At 38.9% G+C, this 18,451-nt stretch overlaps 1 protein-coding gene across 16 annotated transcripts in view; it reads right to left on the bottom strand.

Annotated features, from left to right (window-relative positions):
- Nucleotides 1-2,287: 2,287 nt before the first annotated feature.
- Nucleotides 2,288-18,451, bottom strand: part of rapgef2b (Rap guanine nucleotide exchange factor 2b) — a 133,647-nt gene continuing 117,483 nt past the window's right edge. For 14 of the 16 annotated variants that reach the window (XM_030146392.1, XM_030146386.1, XM_030146388.1 and 11 more), the window contains 7 exons: nt 18,026-18,249; nt 16,917-17,084; nt 14,589-14,738; nt 10,463-10,661; nt 9,251-9,768; nt 6,999-7,419; nt 2,288-5,078 (listed from right to left, as the gene is read on the bottom strand). In XM_030146392.1, coding sequence (XP_030002252.1) covers nt 7,046-7,419; nt 9,251-9,768; nt 10,463-10,661; nt 14,589-14,738; nt 16,917-17,084; nt 18,026-18,249 — 1,633 coding nt within the window. In that variant the 3' untranslated portion in view covers nt 2,288-5,078; nt 6,999-7,045. The remainder of the gene's footprint in view (nt 5,079-6,998; nt 7,420-9,250; nt 9,769-10,462; nt 10,662-14,588; nt 14,739-16,916; nt 17,085-18,025; nt 18,250-18,451) is intronic. The other 2 variants (XM_030146390.1, XM_030146385.1) reach the window with 2 other exon arrangements.

The following is an 18,451-nucleotide window of genomic DNA, read 5'->3' as shown; positions in this document are numbered from 1 at the left end:
CTCTTCTCATAATGATAATATTTCTCAAATCTCTGAACTGGAGCCGTCTGAGGAGTCTGAGCAGGAACATTTAGTCGACTTTGACTTTGTAGGAAGAGACAAAAAATACCAGAGGAGCGTCTGTTCGTTTGGTCTCACGGGACAAATCCTTTCAACCATTCCCACTATTTCCCTGCAGCTTCCAACAACATTTCTACTTAATCCTCCTCCTGTTTCTGTCTGTAAAGGTGCATAAGACAATGAAGTAAACATTCCACCATTGTTTACTAGTGTTAAAGTTGGTGTGTGTCATGGAGGCTTCTGGTTTCTCGTGGTATGAGTCAGTATCTGTTTGGGGAGACTGTGACAAATTGGGGCCCTGGGCTCCGTGATAGAGGGGACTAGGACCGTCCTTGGTGAATTATTCATGAGTGGGAATGTGGAGCTGTGATACGGAGTCTGCTGCTGTAACAAGCTACAGGCTGAATTTCAATCTGTACCATCTCAGGTAGTTGAACCTGATGCTGATAAACCTGAAGCCACAACACACACTTAGTTTCACTTGGTACATTAATGACACACATTCATTATATTCACAGTATAGTAACTTCAAGAAGAATAAAACTGTTCTTTATATTGTTTATACTTATACAAGAAGAAATCCATGTATTATTCTGAACATTTATAACATGATAAACTGTATGAAACTTACCAATAGTTTAGATGTTTGACATTTGCAGAGAAACAGCGCCCTCTAGTGGTATTGAACCTCATGCTAAGTTTAAGTCATTGAATAGGTTGGAAAATGTCAAAATGTTTTAGCTGTAAATAAAAATTATACATATATCACTTTGAACTGCAGCATTTAAAAAAAAAAATTTACTTATGTTTTGTTCACACATTGTTAATCTAAACTAATTTAATAAAATCAAAGTATGTCAAATAAACCAGTCATTTCTTTGAGGAAAACACTACAAAACCAACCATTCCCAAAACTTTGAGGGAATATTAATGTGTTATTTAATATATTAAAAAGGGGCTAATACGAGGAAATACTACAAACCAAAATATTTAAAGGATTCGGGGATGTTCTGTGTCATTTCTTCACAACACACTAATATAACTGACGCAAAATACGTCAAATAAGCCAAATTCAACATTGCTTTGAGGAAAACACTACAAAACCAACCATTCCCAAAACTTAATTGAGGCAATATTAGTTTGGTATTTAATATTTTGACAAGAGCTAATACAAGGGAATACTACAAACTAAAATATTCAATAAATCCTGTTTTATGTCATTTCTGCAGACAGTATTAATCTAATTGAATGTATTACAATGTACTGTATATGCAAAACGTGAAGGAATGACAGAACATCCCAGCTTTCACTTAATATTTAGGGGTTTTTTGTATCCATTTTGCTTCTTTTATTAACTCTTTTTAACATACTGATCACCAGTTTTATATTCCCTATCTAGAATTTTGGAAATACTTCATTGTTAGTGTTTTTTTCCACTAAGTAATATGTTGAATTTGTGTTATTTGACATAACATTAATATAACTGAAGGTATTATAAGCAAATTATGTCAAATAAGATAAATTCAACATATTTCTTGGAGGAAAATGCTACAAATCCAACATTCCCAAAACTCTATTAAAGGAATTTAAGTTTGGAATTTAGTTTATTAAAACAGCTAGAGTAAGAAACAAAAGGAGACAGAATGAACCTAAATATTAAATGAATGTCAGGATGTTTGTGTCATTTGTTCACATTGTAATGATCCACCTGAAGGTAGATATGTGAAATAAGACAAATGCAACTCATCACCTGAAGGAGAAAATACTATGTTCCATATACTACACTCCAAGTACCCCCAAAGAGAAAATAAGAGAAAATAAGTGTAGTTTTTCTTATTAAAAAAGTGAATAGGAAATGAAGATGGGGATTTTACTGCTGTATATTAAAGAGATGATGCAAGAAACAAAATGCAATAAAAAAAGAAAGAAAAAAATCTTCAATATTAACTGAATGTTTGGCTTATTCCTATTCTTGTTGCACCGGATGACAAGACAATACAAAACTAAAGCAAGTGGAGACTTCAATATCTCTTTTTTATTAACTCTGACACACTGCGGTCAGATAGAAAAGAATGCGAGTTACACTTTTCAAGTTGCTTCCATGACTTGTGCAAACACTAGACGGTATCTGGGAGAAAGAAAAAACAAAAAAAATGAAAGAAAGCTGAAGTGAAAAGAAAGACATCCAAATGCAGAAGACATGAATAAGTGCATTTAAACCTAGGTGTTGATTCTTTATGCAGTATTTATTGATTCCCAGCTTCATATAAACTGGATGTTGAGGCATAAACATAGTACATTTGAACAAAAATATAACCAATATTTACAATTATTGTATTAAAAATACAAAAACAACTGATACATACTCCACCAATTGTCTTTTTAAAAGACATACAGGTCAAAGTAGTACAAGAAAGAATGAAGAAGAAAAGAAGGTCATCACCAGCTAAATGTACATTTCTCACTGACATCACACATCAAACGGAGTAGCAGTTCTACCTACTACACTTATCTTTACGCTTGTACATTTTTGTGCAACGTTTTGTTTTTCGAAAAGACGACTCGGCCCGCTAATATGCACATTATCTTCAGAGTTGAATGAAAGTGAATGATGCATGTCACCACTGTATTACAAACAAATTATAAACAATCTATCTGCAGCCATTACAAAAAATTACAATTAAAAAAAAACAAAACAAAAAGAAAAAACAGGAAATTATTAGTGTGTAGTCACAGAACACAGTGGAAAACACTGCACTCATTCCTCTTTTTCCTCAGTCTTTAGTTTCCAAGACTGATCAATGTGATCAGTGTGACTCAGTGATCGAAGCAAAAAACAGAGAAAAAAAAAACAAGTTCATTTTTCACAATTGATTTTTGACTCTGATTGGCAGCCTCGAAAAAAAAAAAAAATTAGGTTTCTTCATATGTCAACTTCCCCACCGGAGTCAAAGAAAAAACAATGAAAACATGGTCCTCAGTCACTTCCACTGATGGCATGATATGGTGGATGCAGGCGTTAGCAGTAAATATACATACGGCATCCACTGAACTGATGTCTGCGACGGTGAGAAACACTTCTGTCCTTTAAAAAGTCGACGATGAATCTAGTCGCACAAAAGCAGAAGAAGAGGTGCTCCGAATATCGACAAACAGATGATCTACTACACTGCAGCCTGAAGCCACTTTAAGTCAACACACAGAAAGAAAGAAAGTACGAAAGGAAATCATCTTGTACTGAGTCTTAACGTGTTACAAAATCAGGGGAAGTGTCTTCACAATAAGGCATTTCATTCTGCTATTGCAAGAGGGAACCCAACATACAAAAACGTACGCAATCATGGCATCGTAAGGCGCTTTGGACATTCACGAAATGTGGTCGGGTTTGGGTAAGGAGCCGAATCGACATCTGGATGTTTTGTTTGTTTGTTTTTTTTTGTTTTTTTTTTAATATAAGGGGAAAATGTGGATTTTAAGACTCTGTACAAGATCACTCGTCAAGGTAGATATTTAACAGCACACTCACAATTTACACATTGGCAGCGGAAAGAAAAGTGAAATCTGACGGGGCGTCTGCTGATGTTTGGCGTCCTGCTCAGTCTGGAACCCCTTCGGATCGAAAACGAAAGGGACGAGAGGCAACATTTCTGGGATTTTCCTCCGAACACTGCTGATTAGAAAACAGTCTGATTACTAAACTCGTCTGATTCGATTCCATACCTGACATGAGATTGTAAGTTTAGGGTGGGAGGATGGAACTGCGTCTTCTGCGGCTGCGTTGTTTTTGTGACTTGGTGAACCTCGGATTCTTGGCGGAAGGGGCTCAATCACCTCTGTGCTTTTTGATAATCGCCTAAAAAACAGGCCAGTGACAAAACCTTATGCTCTCAATCTAACAGCGAACAACAGGTACGATGACTGCGATATAAACCAGACGGGCTCTGACGGGAAGATATGCTCAACTCATACCCTGCTATTCAAATGCCTGGTAACATCGAGGATTGTGCTGAAAGTGCTATTTTTTTTTTTTTTTAAAGAAATGACTTGTGTATGAGCTAGTACATAACATGTACTGTGTATGTGTGTGTCAGTACATTGTGCGTGTTGGTTCTACTGACTCGAATCCCGCTTTAGCTTCGACTCGAACCAACTCTCGATAAGCTTTCACATGTGACACACGAGATAATACTGGATTTAGAGTTCAACCACTGTTAGCTTCAGTCCAGGCAGAGAAATGGGCTGACTTGGTTTCTCTTTTCGGCCCCCAGAGTGCAATCAGTCGAAAAAACAAAAAACAAAAACAAACAAAACAAAAAAAACAAAACAAAAACAAAAACATTAAAAATAAAAAAATAAAGAGCAACGACAAAAAGAAATCTAGTGGGAAGTTGAAAATTAAGAGTCAAGTCAACCGTGGTTTCTCTCCGTCTTCAAACAAAAGTCTGTTTTTATTTTGTTCGGTTTTTTCTTTTTTAGAAAAATGAGAAAGTGCAGATGAAGCTCAACACGTCATGACACCGCTGTGTGAAAAGGTGGGTTTTGTCACCGCATGTTTGCGGGTGCCAGGAGTCCATCCTGTTTCCTAACAGCGACATCTTTGTGGTTTTTGTGTGTTTTCCGTTTCCGAGCCCACGACGCAGGATTCGTCTCTGTAGTCTTTTTTTTTGTTTGTTTTTTTTGTCCAAAGTGCCAGGTATTTTATCATCGTCTTTGACCTTCTCTCCGTCTCGTCTTCTTCACAGTATTTTTTTTCTGTTTTGCTTTTTTTTTTAATGCAGGGTCATTCAACCTCCCATGATGCTTTAAGGCAGGGGAGGGAGATGAGCAGTAAATCCACTGAACACGAGGGAGAGCCGAGTGGAGGAGGCAGGCACGTATGTAACTGATGATGATCTATTGGTCTGTCTGTCTGTCAGTCAGTCTCTTTAATCCCGCCCACCCTGACGGAGGGGGACTTCAAGTTACTGCAAAAAGGGCGTCCACCGGTGTCCCTCAGACCGCAGACACCTGTTCGTCCTCTGTGGAAAGACACAACACAGCCAGAGGTTACAACTGGTTCAGGCAGTCTGACTCTGAAGTAGAAACGAGGCTGTAGAGTTAAAAGAGAAGCAACTCCTTTAAAATCACCTGAAACTTGGCGACGGTGGAGTGGGAGTCAATGTGGAAACTGTCACTTCACTAACAAACACTGGGTGATGCTGTGCACTTATCTGTCAGCGTAGTGGCAGATACGAAAACCTGCATTTAGACTGACTGAGACACCTTCTGAGGAGTATTTACTGACTGTTCTGCAGGTTTCAACAGGTAAACTTTAAGATGTGAATGTGATTTAACTTTCAGAGCTCCAAGGGGATTTTCACGATTTAGACATATTTTCTTTTATTCGCCTTTTTAATGTACTTGCACATAACACACTGTACTGACGGGCTCAGTATTATGGGAACTGAGGCCTGTTTTTGTCCTAAAGCACCGTAGAAAGAGATAATTCAGATAAGTCAGATTTGTGAAAACCCTACAGGATCTATTTATGATTACGTCAGTGTGATTAGAAGATGTGATATTTTCAAAGCACTGTAATAAAAAAAAATAAATTAAAAAAAAATTGTTTATCTGTAGCGCTGCTGCACCTTCACTCAAAAGTGCAGATGTGTAACTTTCCACTAGTTTTATCTAATGTTAATAGACCATGTAAAAATGGAAATAAAGTTTTAATTTGACAATAAAAACTATTAAATTCTACCTTTACATGTTCATATTTGCAACTTATATTTACTTTTTCAAGTTCCAAAACAGTTCATTAAGCCTGTTTGTGGTTTTTACTGTAATAAATAGAATATTTTTCATTTTAGTTTTAATGATTGCAGTATATTTTTAGGTCTAAAATGTTAATAAAGTAGGTTAAAAGTCTAAAAATAATTATCAGATCATATAGGTGAAGCTGTGTGGAAAAATATCCAATATATATATTGGTAAACATTTGTTTATGTGGTCTATAAAGGCAGCAAAGATGGCAAAATTGGCTCGGAGCCCTGAAGGTTAATTAAATTAAGATGCAGTTTTCTAACAAAGTGAAAAGACACAGTTGTGTGTTCATCAGAATCTAAACTGTACGGTCAGAAGTAAAGGTTTTGGATTTGTGATGGGATTTAAATTTTAAGGTCTATCAAAATCATTTTCAGAATCCGAATACTTTATTAATCCCAGGGGAAACTGTTGTGCAAGTAGAATAAAAAGTAGCAGTAAAGAAATGATCAATACTATTTTTAGGCCTACATCTCAGCTTTTTGTATTTTAGACTTTTTAAGGAACCACAGAAGCTCTGATGAATTCAGAAATCAATGTCTGATTAACTGGAATACATTAAAATGTCAGTGTATGAGCCTGAATTAGAATCTTAACTCAACCCTTCCATAAACCTGTCACATATAATGCTTCTGTCTTTGTGATGAACACAGGCTTTACATCAACACCGTCCCTGTAGGTGAGTCAGGTGTGTTTGCGGCGGTGCAGGAGGATGGAGGTGCATGTTTTCAGGCATCAAGTCTGAGTGCATGGGTGAAAGAGGATCCTAGCACCACTGTGTTTACTGATGGAAGCTAACTGAGCACAGTGGGAGACAGGAGCAGGATGTATGGAGGCAGAGAAGTGGTGAGAGTGTCTGTTCCAACCAGGATGACGCATGCATGATGGTGTTTTGTGGGGTTAAAGGTGAGGGTCCCACACCAAATCAACAGTTCTCTGTCTGGAGCTAAATTTTATGGTTTTCGGAAAAAACTTAACGATCAGAGAACTGTGAGTTGGAATGGGAGCGATTCTACTGGTGCTGTGGAAAGCTGTGTGAAAGAATGGTCAGTTTCAGTCCAAGTGTGTGTTCCCGTTCACATGCAGGTTCATTGAAGTGGAGGTGGGGGGGGACGACCTGATAAAGTAGTTTTTACCTGCCTCGGGAGAGGGGCCCTGCCTGTTAACCCCCGTACACACACTCTCATGGTCTGGGAGTCTCGGGTGTGTGCTGTGCCACTGGCTTTGGCTTCCTCAGAGCGACTAGTTTGGAAGACAAGGACTCACCCTCCTCTTCCTCCTCGGCCTCTTGTTCCTCGGCCGGCGAGCGGGTGCGGTGGAGCCCACCCGCCCGTTGCTTGGCGCTCTGGTGGGCCTGGTGCGAGTCGGGCGACTGTGTGACCATGCGAGAGCGCTGCAGGGCCGTGGTGTAGTCCGGTGGCCGGCGGCCTGAGTGGCCGGCCGTGGACGTGGGAACAGACGGGCTGGGGTGCTGTCCTTCGGCGAGGTCCGAGATGGTCAGCGCCGTGTAGCCGGGCGGAGTCGGAGGGGGCTCGCGGTAACGGCCCTCTTTCCGAGCTGAAGGAAAACGGATGACAAGAAACATTAGAAACAAAGCAACAGGAGAAGCAGCTGAAACGGTCGCTTCATTATTTAGTTCCACTCAGATTCAGCCTGAAGGTCATATGTACTCAATCCCCCATCATTCATCATCATTTATTTTACAGTAGTGTTTATAATAATCACACTTATAGCAGTTGCATTTGGGTTTTTCATGTTTTTTTTCCTGGGGCCCTGTCAGACAAAAAAAAAACATATAGACCATAACCTGGAGATGATAAAACTGGTCTAATTCTAAGTTAAAGCTTAAATATTAAAAATAAATATTCTGGTAAATTATTACATAATGTATTGTTTTATTACATTTTACAAATCTAACCATCACAACTTGTTCTAATTTATTTCAAAACACAGGAAAATACTGTGTCTAATCAGTGTAAAAGTTTATTAATATTTTATTACGTCTTATTACATAATGGATTGTTGCAAAGCTGTGGAAATCTTACATAATGTTCGGAGCTTTTCTTTTGATCAGACAACATCTAAAATCTCACATCAGCTCGTCTTTCTTGTATTAAAACTGTCCAACATGAGCTTAACATAATACATTAAAAATAATAATGTCTCTTCCCTGTGATGTCCATCTTAACAGCATATGTATGACTTGTGGCTGAAAACCTACAATTTTCTTTTATTGCTCTTTAAGATGCTCTTGTCAACCATAAATGATTATTTAATGCAAACAAAAAAACCCTTAGGCAATAATACTTTGTAGTCTATACCCAGCCGCAATAGATGGCAGCAACACTGAAAGAGTTTCATAATGGAAATCTTATCGCTAAACTGTTGATGGAAAAGCTTTTCAAAGTGAATCATAGCTCAGAGTAGTCAGGGCCGTCTTTCTGTCTGATATGATCTGCAGAAATGCATCTACTCTCAAACTCCTAGACTCAGTTCAGTCCTCAGATTTGACCCTGATCCATATGATGATGATACACAAACTTCCTGTATATAAATCAGTCTATGTTCAGCGTCTATATTGTATCAATGCCGGACCAGATGACAGAACTCTACCAAACTCAACTTTAACTGTTACAGTTCAAGTCCCAAGGTTTTATTCTGAACTAAGAAAACGTGCCTTTAGTTTAGTCTATTAGACAACCCTCATTTGGTTTCCCTCGCCATCAAAAACGGTGCATTTAGGTTAATTCTCCAAGGTTAGGTCTGTGTCCCTGACCACAGTGATGATGAAGATGTGGAGCTGGTCCCTGAGTGTCTTCAATGGCAGCTCACTGCTCCTAATTTGTGTGTGCTTATGCTAATGCTAATGCTAGGTACTGTGTGTGTGTGTGTGTGTGTATTAGGATGGGGAAAATGCTAACTGGATTTCTCTATGGGGATAATAAAGTGAGTTAACCTTTTAACTTAACCTCATTAACCCCTAGAAGACTGTCCTCCTGTTTGTATCTCAACACCATTCTAAATGAGACGGGACTGGATTATTTCTGAGGTTCGACTAAAGGCTGTACACTGAAAAAAAGGGGTGTCTAAAAACAAGATAAAAACACTAAATCTGAGGAAAAAGGTTCTCAAAACAAGTGGAATTACCTGTCCATGCAACAAGATAATTTCACTTGACAAGATTCTTGAATTAATAAGTATGTCTACAGATGTATGACCGCTTAAAATAAGAAAGTCACTCATAAAACAAGATCAATTATCTACCACTTCTAAATCTTTTTTTTTTTTTTTATCTTGGTAAGAACCAAATAAGTTGCAGTGTATGATTTCTGTGAGATTTGACTGATCAGAACTGGAAGTGACAGGTCAATGTTTCGCTGCCACTCACAGATGAGGCCTTTACCCCCAGCGGTGATCGGCGACGGCGAGGGTCTGCCGAGATGCTTGGCCTCCTCCGACCCGGTGGATGTGATGCTACTTGTCTCTGGGTCGGCATTTACGTCCTTCCCCCCTCTCCTCTTGATGGTGCCAGTGTCTCCCTCGGAGTCCTCCCCCCAGTACGCGGCCGAGGATGAGGAGGAGCTGGCCGACGCCCAGCTGCCCCTGGCCTGGGCCGCCCACAGTGCGGCGGGTCCTCCCAGTAAGGCCTCCGGTCCGCCGGGGGGGATGCTGCCGCCTCCACCTCCTCCGAACGCCAGCGTCTCCCAGCTGCGTCCCTGCTGCATGGTCTGGATGTTGTCGTGGGAACCGGAGGAGCAGGACGTCCAGGAGCCACGGCCGCTGTCGGCAGCGTCCAGGGACACGCGGTCGCCCTGGTCTTGGGTCAACTCTTCTGAACTTGGCGAGGAGAGAACTGTAGGGCAGCCGGCGTAAATGCCCCGACAGTCCTGCATCGATGAATATGATCTATGAGACAAATAAAAACAAGATTATTTCACAAATGTAGTAAAAACACTGACTTTTTTTTTTTTTTTTTTTTACTAAAGATGAGTACAGACAAGTACTACAAAACTAAGATAAAATGTACTCCAAGTATAAAGTAGACATTTAAAGAACATTTCTACTGAATGTATGAAAAGATAATTGAACCTCATTTCATATTAATATAACGAAAGGACATTAAATCGTTCTAATCTCAAGTGGAAAAAACCCCCCACCAAACCCAATACATTGAAAATATCAAACTGTAAAATCAGTCATATTTCATTGTCAGCAACAGAATTCCAAACACTATGGCACATGGTTAAGTCTAATGCATATTTCATCTTGTTGCATATGATGTGTGTGATATCCAGACAGAAACGTGGAGGAATTGTCTTTTTTAAGTGTAACAGGGCCATCTTTAAAGCTGAAACTAATCTTTGTGAAGCCTAAAATAAAGCAGAATAATAACTAAGAATTCAACTCTCAAAATTAAAGTTAAAAATAAAAATATAAAGAGCAAAAAGTAGATATTTACATAAAAATAAACATTAAATTAGAGTATAAACACCTGAAAAATCTACAAGAGTACAGGAATAAAGTCTGAGTATGTTTTTGGTCTAGTATTCCCCTGGTATTCTGCCTGGTGCCTCTGTGTTTGCGCTGTGTGAGCCCCTACCCGATGCTGTACTGGTCGGGGTCGGTGGTGGCTCGTCGTTCCAGCCGCGGACCCCCGAGGTGGGAGTCCCCGACCCCGGAGTGCCGAAGTCTCCTCTCCTCCTGGGCCATGTCGAACGAAGAGTTACTGACTAGACTGGAGCGAGAGGAGATCTCGCTGTGACCGGAGTCGGAGTAGGCGTCTCCCATTCTACTGTAACCTGGAGGAAGAGAGAGAGGGGGAGGTTTAAGCAACATGACGACTATGACAGAGAGAGACTTGGAATTATCTAATGTACCGGTACATCTGACAGAAGTCACCAGGATCTATTTAGTATTTACTTTCCAAAACAAACCTTTCAATGTGGAAATAGGGCTGTGCATTATGACACAAACCTTCCATCCTTATTTCTTCATATGTAAATAGCAATTTACAGCACAGTTTCTATTAATAAATACTATAAATAACATAACCACAATCCAAAAGGCTATTTCTTATGATATTTTAAATTATATACATGGCAAATAAAAGGTGCTTTCTCACATCTGAGTATTTCTCTCCTTCAGCTTAAGCAAATTTTCCAAAAGGTAAACACATGGCATGTCTGAATACGAAAACCAAACGTAAGAAATATCTGAAGCAAACAAAACTTAACAGAGGTCTAGAATAAATAGTGATACGAGAAATACTCAAAAGTCAACACTGAACACTTTAAAACTTGAGAAGCAAAAATAAGGCTCGCAATGTAAATGTATAAAACGGAAAAAGTAAACAAACATGTCTGTATCGGTGTAAAAAACAAAAACAAAGCGTCATCTGAAGTAGGACTACTCAAGTCATGAATTTCTGTGAGTCTATAGTCGCAGAAAAAATTATTAGACCACTCCTTGTTTTCTTCAATTTCTTGTTCATTTTAATGCCTGGTACAACTAAAGGTACATTTGTTTGGGCAAATATAATGATAACAACAAAAATAGCTCATAAGAGTTTCATTTCAGAGCTGATATCTATCCATTTTCCACATTTTTTTTTTTTTATAATAACCAAAATCACATAGGTTCTTCCATCAATATTTGTGACATTGTACTGACAAAAACAGTGCTTTTAAGCATTCCATGTTTTCTTTTCTGTCTGTTTTAGTCACATGATACACACAGTTAGTACTTATTGCATTAGCATTGTCTTTGATGACTTTTGATGGTCTAATAATTTTTTCCACGACCGTATTTGTGTTGTTATCGTGGAAAATATGGGTTTAGAAATGTAAATTCAGATACAAACTTAACAAACAAACAAAAAAAAAAAACCTTAAAAATAACTTTCTGGCTTTTTATTTTGCATATTTTACACTGAACCACTCTGCTTAGTGTCATTAAATACAAAATGAAACCATGTTCTTTTATATTCCTGTGATTAGATCAACCTAAATCCTGCTTTCAATCACAGTCTTTTGTGATTATATACTTGCTAATATTGCGGTTATGATCGACTGAACACATAAAGAAATGCTTTCCCATATAAAGTGTCATATCGCACATGTGGACGTGGACATTCCTACAGTAAAATCTCCTTCAGTAAACCTTATGTACATGCTGAGTTTGTCTTACAGCTTCGACCCACAAGAGTAAAACATCAAAACAGCGTCTGGCAGCTGAAGTTTTCCTCTTTAACATGCGTCATAAATCACGTCTCATTCACATATTTCTTCCTGGTCCGTCTTTTTTCATTTCAACGAGGCATCACACACGTACTGCGGGGATAATTGTAGAGGCCGGCGTCCAAGGAAACCAAACAGCTCTGTTGGGATGAATGCAAAGATTCCTACCGAAACAGCATTTTACTGCAGCGTTCTGGGGTTCGACACAACGCTGAAGAGTGTGGAAAAGTCTAGATAATAGGAGCAAAGGGACTGGGACGTGCACAACAACGGTGAAATTACTGGTGCTGACACATGGAAGGAGGTATTTTATAGTTATAGGCGACTGTCACTGTGGCATTTAACTGTAGCTCAACTCCATTTAACGGCCTGGTGGTCGTATTTCCCTGCTCCTATCAACTCTGATAGCCCCAGTAACCTCTGACGTCCATATTGTAAGACTCGACAAAGTAGGAAATGATTACACGACTAAACTGCGGCGTAAAACACTGTACAAGTGGAGTAGAACACAAAGCGCTGACTGATCAGGATTATCAACCATGAAAAACAACTAAGAGGCCTCACAGGAGCTCAGAGGGTTCCAGCAATGACAAACAGCCTCGAATGAAATTTTAGCTCCTTTAAAGAACTAAAAATACACAGCAGTGGTCTTTTACAGAGCCAGGAGATTTAGACGCAGAGTCCTGTGGTCTGCAGCTACACCAGTAAAGATGCTTCGACAGTAAAACCAGAACCAGTTGGATTACGACAATTGAGCCACTTTGACTGTTTCATTAATTAATCTAAACCAAATTCTGCTGTTAGTCTATGAATGACTTAATTAGGTCTGTTCATTGACGTGCTTAATGCAACACAGTAATACTGCAGTGTTGTAAAAATAACGTGACCACTGGGAGTCACCATGGATGAACAACAAAAACAAAAAGCCCAGAGAGAAGTGTTTGTCCCAAGTAAAGCTGCCGAAATCTCCGAAGCAACCGTCATGTTTATCGCAGTTAAAAACCATTTACGTAACAGCCTCCAGACTCATTAGTGCCAGTGTTTTCAGGCCTATGGGACTCACCACCGGACCAGTACTGGTTTACCTGTGGCTGTAGTGGTTCAACAAGGGAACACATAATCCTGACTGTGGCCTGATAATGTCAGCAGCCCTGAGGTCAAGGCAGGATTATTATTATTATAGTAAAAAAAAAAAAAAAAAGACTAAAATTAGCAGGAGCAGTGAAAGAACAACTGCAGCTCCCCACAAACAACAGAGCGACTAAAATCAAGTAGAAATGCACAATATTGGATATTTGTAAATCTTTCATCCTATCTTTTTTTTTCAATAATTTTTATAGTAGGACACATTCTCAGTATACATACCCTCTCAGCACAAGTATAAACAAGTCCAGCTCTCCAAAAACCAACTAACAACAAACAAAAACTTCAACTAAAAAAAAAGAAAAAAGAAAAAAAAGGTGAAAAGTAGTCATCCCCCCCTTGCACACATTGGCCCACATTCACTTAATTACAAGTGTTACAGCTATTCCATTCTGTTCTCATCCTACCTTTTTAACCCTTTTAATTAATCAGTTTTTCAAAAATAGAACTACCAAATCCAGTCTTGTAACTACAACTACAGTAAAATAAACACCAAGCTAAAACAACTGAAAAATAAAAACTGAAAATATCAAAACTATGATAACTCGGGATCAAGATGTGACAGATGTCATCAATTGAGTTTAGAGGGTAAAGATTATTTTTTAGTCAAAACAGCAACCCTCTTCAACTACAGCAATGGCTGAACATTATAGAGGAAATATATGCCATGGAAAAATTAACATTTCATCTGAGGATTAAGGTGGGAACTTTTAAATGGAGATGGGAAAAATGGACCATATTCAAGGACACTAATGCTTGTCACCAGATCTGATGGGGAAAAGCAGATGAGTGCATATGGAGCACCATCCCCCCTTGTAGTTTTGTCCAATGTAATTGTTGTTACTGTGCTGTAAAAGTGTTTTAAAAAAAAAATTTAATTAAAAAAAAAAAAAAAGGTTAGTGTTTCGTCAACTCTGCCTCAGTCCTCCAACTTCATCTATTGTTGTTCTCTCCAAAATAAGAATTAAAGATAAGTTACCTCTTCTTTAACCTACTGAGACCCAGAAAAGTCAAGATTTTAACTTTTTAGATTAAATAATTGCCTTGATTAGAAACAGCATGATGCAACACTTTTTTCAGATACATGTTTTCGTACTTTTTTTTTTCTATACGTCCTTTGCAGCAAACAGTGTCTTTGTTTTTCTTTTGTTTTATGCAAAGCTGTGAAACTCTTATCGTGCATTGCTGGGTCTCAGGGGGCATATTAATGATATGGAATAAAACGCATACATAAGCTGATTTTAATGTACACTGCAGTTCATTTGTCGACCAGCAGGTGGCATTGGTGCCACATCCTGACAGAGGGGAGCAGTGAAGCGCATGTAGAAGGGAGGATTATTGGCTTACCCTTCTTGGGCGAGCTCTGGGGGGAGGTGGGAGGGGAGGAGAGCTGGGAGGAGGCGTTGGACACGGTGTCCTCTGGCTGCCTCCGGTGCCTGTCGCTCCCCTCCTCTGACAGAGACAGAATCTTCTTCAGCGACTGGGGGGAACTGGTGCCTGTGGACATTTGCAAGAAGACGAAGCCGAATTAGCACGAGGAACACTGCCACCCCCCCCCCCCCCCCCCCACCCCCTCGAGGGGCCGGGGATGCTAAGCTGCACCGTCTGGGATCTGTGTACGGGTTTGGTGCCAGACGGCCTGTAGGAGGCAGCACCGTCAACACAGAAGACGGGGATGTTTAGCTCATCTATTGTCTGCAAATAACAGGAGGAGGAAGAGACAACAAGGCAGGGCTGGCATTTAGAAAGATGAGTGAACAGGACATTTATACAGACTCACACCCAGACTATACACACAGTGAAGTAACTGAAACAGATGCACGTCCACTTTGGGATTCATCCTCTACAACACAAATCATATGGATGATTTACGCCTTTGTACCAATTCTAAAACTGTCTTATGTCTTTATCAATGCGCTGCCAACACCATGTGACAGGTTGTTCACTGTATTTTTCACACAAATTGACTCCTAACCTGCATCCTCTCCTAACCAGTAAATACACATTTCCTGACATGTACAGGGTGGGGAAGCAAAATTTACAATATTTTGAGGCAGGGATTGAAAGACAGTGTATGACCAATTAGTTTATTGAAAGTCATGAGAATTTATTTGCCACAAGAAAATTTACATAATAGAAAATATTTTTATTCTATGTGTCCTCCTTCTTTCTCAATAACTGCCTTCACACACTTCCTGAAACTTGCGCAAGTGTTCCTCAAATATTCGGGTGACAACTTCTCCCATTCTTCTTTAATAGTATCTTCCAGACTTTCTCGTAATACTTTTGCTCATAGTCATTCTCTTCTTTCCTTTATAAACAGTCTTTATGGACACTCCAACTATTTTTGAAATCTCCTTTGGTGTGACGAGTGCATTCAGCAAATCACACACTCTTTGACGTTTGCTTTCCTGATTACTCATATGGGCAAAAGTTTCTGAAAAGGTATGGATAATAGTGTTAGGTATGATTATGACATCAATATATGTTTGGTTTCAAAACAATTGACGTAGTGCCTGCTGAGAAAAAACAACTAAATGTTCATTGTAAATTTTGCTTCCCACCCTTTAATACTTAGACGTCTCTGTGCATTTTTCATCTAGAACATGCAGCTCAATGTAGAGTATCTCCAAATCCGGCTGTTATAATTTATGTTACATTGTGACTATGGACCGCCTGCAGACTGGAGCTCATTAGAACAACAACTCGATGCTCCAGGAATAGAGCGTCCTCTGATGAGTTTATTTCTAGACGTTCTGAGTTTCATATTTTAGAAAACAGGAGTAACGAAGGAGACGAAAACCAGATTAAATACTTTAACGTAATGCAAAGGAACTTTAGCTTCTTTATGCATTCTTTAACATATTTAGTGATTTTACTGTTGATGTTGACTTACGCTTCTATCTTCCAGCTATCAGTTTGACCGCTTAGATCATTTATTGGTTATTTGTAGCTGATTACATGATTATGCATTATATTATACTTTACATTTAACTATTCCATCTTTTCTCCGTCAGCTAATGTTTTTATTTTCAACTGCACACGTTTCAACTACCTCATGTCAATAATTAACTAACTACTTAGAGAATATTTGCTTTAGATCAGCTTGACACTAGTTGGTAATCCATTTTTCCCGTTAATAAATGAATGTGCATTAATGCTCTATATTTGTCATGTAAAACCCAAAAGGTAACTGTTGCTTCGAGATCCAAATTTACAATATTACAACATGGATTACTGTCCTACTGCTATTATTTTACAATGTTTTCATCTTGTTCCATCATATGCCATTTTCAACATTTGTGTATTTACATTTGTTTTTATCTTATTATAATTTTATATAGTTTTTCTCATGCTCCAGATATAATTTTGTCTGTGTTTTTTCTGATATTTCCATCTTTCTTGCTACATCTTTATGAATTAAAGAGAGCTAACATTTAAATGTGAAAATTAATCCACAAGTCAAATTATTTTTATGCATTTTACTTTGACGGTTGGTAAAAAAAAAAAAAAAAACACCTCTGCGACCCATTTGAGGTCCTTTAGGTTTGGTTAAAGCTGCCCTATGATCCCTTTGCTCCCCTTGGATAAATTCAGCTCAGGTTGGCAGTCACAGACATATGGTACAATAACTATATTCTTGTTTTCTTTTAAATGTGTAAAACTTTATTTTACCAAAAGGCGGCAGATCCTTCACTGGCACTTTCTTGCGGGATGGGTAGAGGGCCACAGCTGGGACCTGGAGGGCCTGGTTTCCTTTGGCCAGCTGGCCCCTCTGTTGGCTGGCAGCTCTGGACACCACTGGAGAAGTGTCTGGTCGCTTCCCACCGGCATTCTTGGGCACTGAATGTGGTGAAACATGTTCGATTTAGAGTTTATGCTTCATATGGACTCATGTATCTAAAGGAAAAACTAATATGCAGGAAACCACGGTCTGGTTTGTAAAACTGGCCAAGTGGTTTTGTCGTTTTTATTCCTCGGTGAGTTTTTATTATTAATAAAGATTGAGTGTCTTTTTATTCCTCGGGTATCCAACCCATTCCTGAACATTATGTACTTAATGCTTAGGATTTCTCTGAACTGGGAGATGACAGAAAGGTTTACTGCTTTCTTTTTAGACATTTTTTCATTTATTTCTCAGCGACCGCGTACAGAAAACATTACACACAGAGTAAAGATGCTCTGTACTAGATTACTGCTTTCTAGCTAATTTCCATCTCAAGTCCCTGTGGCAGGAATGAGAGAAATTAATATTAATAACAGTAATTTAATTTATGAAGCACTTTTCATTTAGAAAATCTCAAAGTGCAACAGAGAAATAAAAAAAACCTCACAATAACTAAGGAACTGATTGATGATCGATGGTAAAAACCTCAGAATAAAATAGTAAGTGGAGTAAAATCAACTGTTAAAACAACACAGAGAGCTGGGAAAAGCCTGACTAAACAGGAAACAAGAAATTAACAAGATTAGGATGGTAAAAAAAGAGAATAAAAGGTACAAAAAAGTCTCACAGTCGTTAGTACTTGTTAATCGCCATCATATTTTGATTAATACAATAATCTAATTGATTCACAGTTTGGTTTTTTTGAAGTTTTCTCTGATTGTAGTGTCTTAATCTTTAATACTGTCTAATTTCTTTGGGTTCTGGCCAAACAGAGCTATTTCAGGATGCTGCCTTGAGCTTTGGGAAACATTTTAAAAGGCCATATAAATAAATTAATCAGGAAAATAACCAGCAGATAACAACACCAGCAGGGGCCGTTACTTGGAGCTCTACTCACATGTGTTAATGGAGGGTTCACACTGTAACGAGAGTGTTTGCAAACTCTCCTCGTTCGTTTCCAGGCTGAGGTTGGACAGGTACTGTTTGACCTTCCTGGCCATCTGGGCGTCCTCGTAAAGCTTTTTGGCGTTCAGGAAGGAGCTGCGTCGCACCCTCTTCTTGTGCCCACCTGTCTGGGTGACGTCGAGGACTGCCGCATTGGCGCTGCCCTGGCTTAGGGACCTGGAACGGACAAACACACACAAAAAAACAAACAAACAAAAAAAAAAAACAGACGACAGGAGGGTGAGACTTATTAGTGCAGAGTTTATGTAAATGCACCTTTATTCAATGTAACTGTAGTAAAGGCCACACGGGGGGCGAGGTATTTAAAGTTAAGACATGCAGAGAGTAGCTTTAGATATTCTTCTCAACTCCAAAACAT

The sequence above is a fragment of the Sphaeramia orbicularis genome, chromosome 10 (assembly GCF_902148855.1).
Source record: "Sphaeramia orbicularis chromosome 10, fSphaOr1.1, whole genome shotgun sequence".
Lineage (NCBI taxonomy): Eukaryota > Metazoa > Chordata > Actinopteri > Kurtiformes > Apogonidae > Sphaeramia > Sphaeramia orbicularis.
This window is presented reverse-complemented; position numbering and strand designations above follow the sequence as displayed.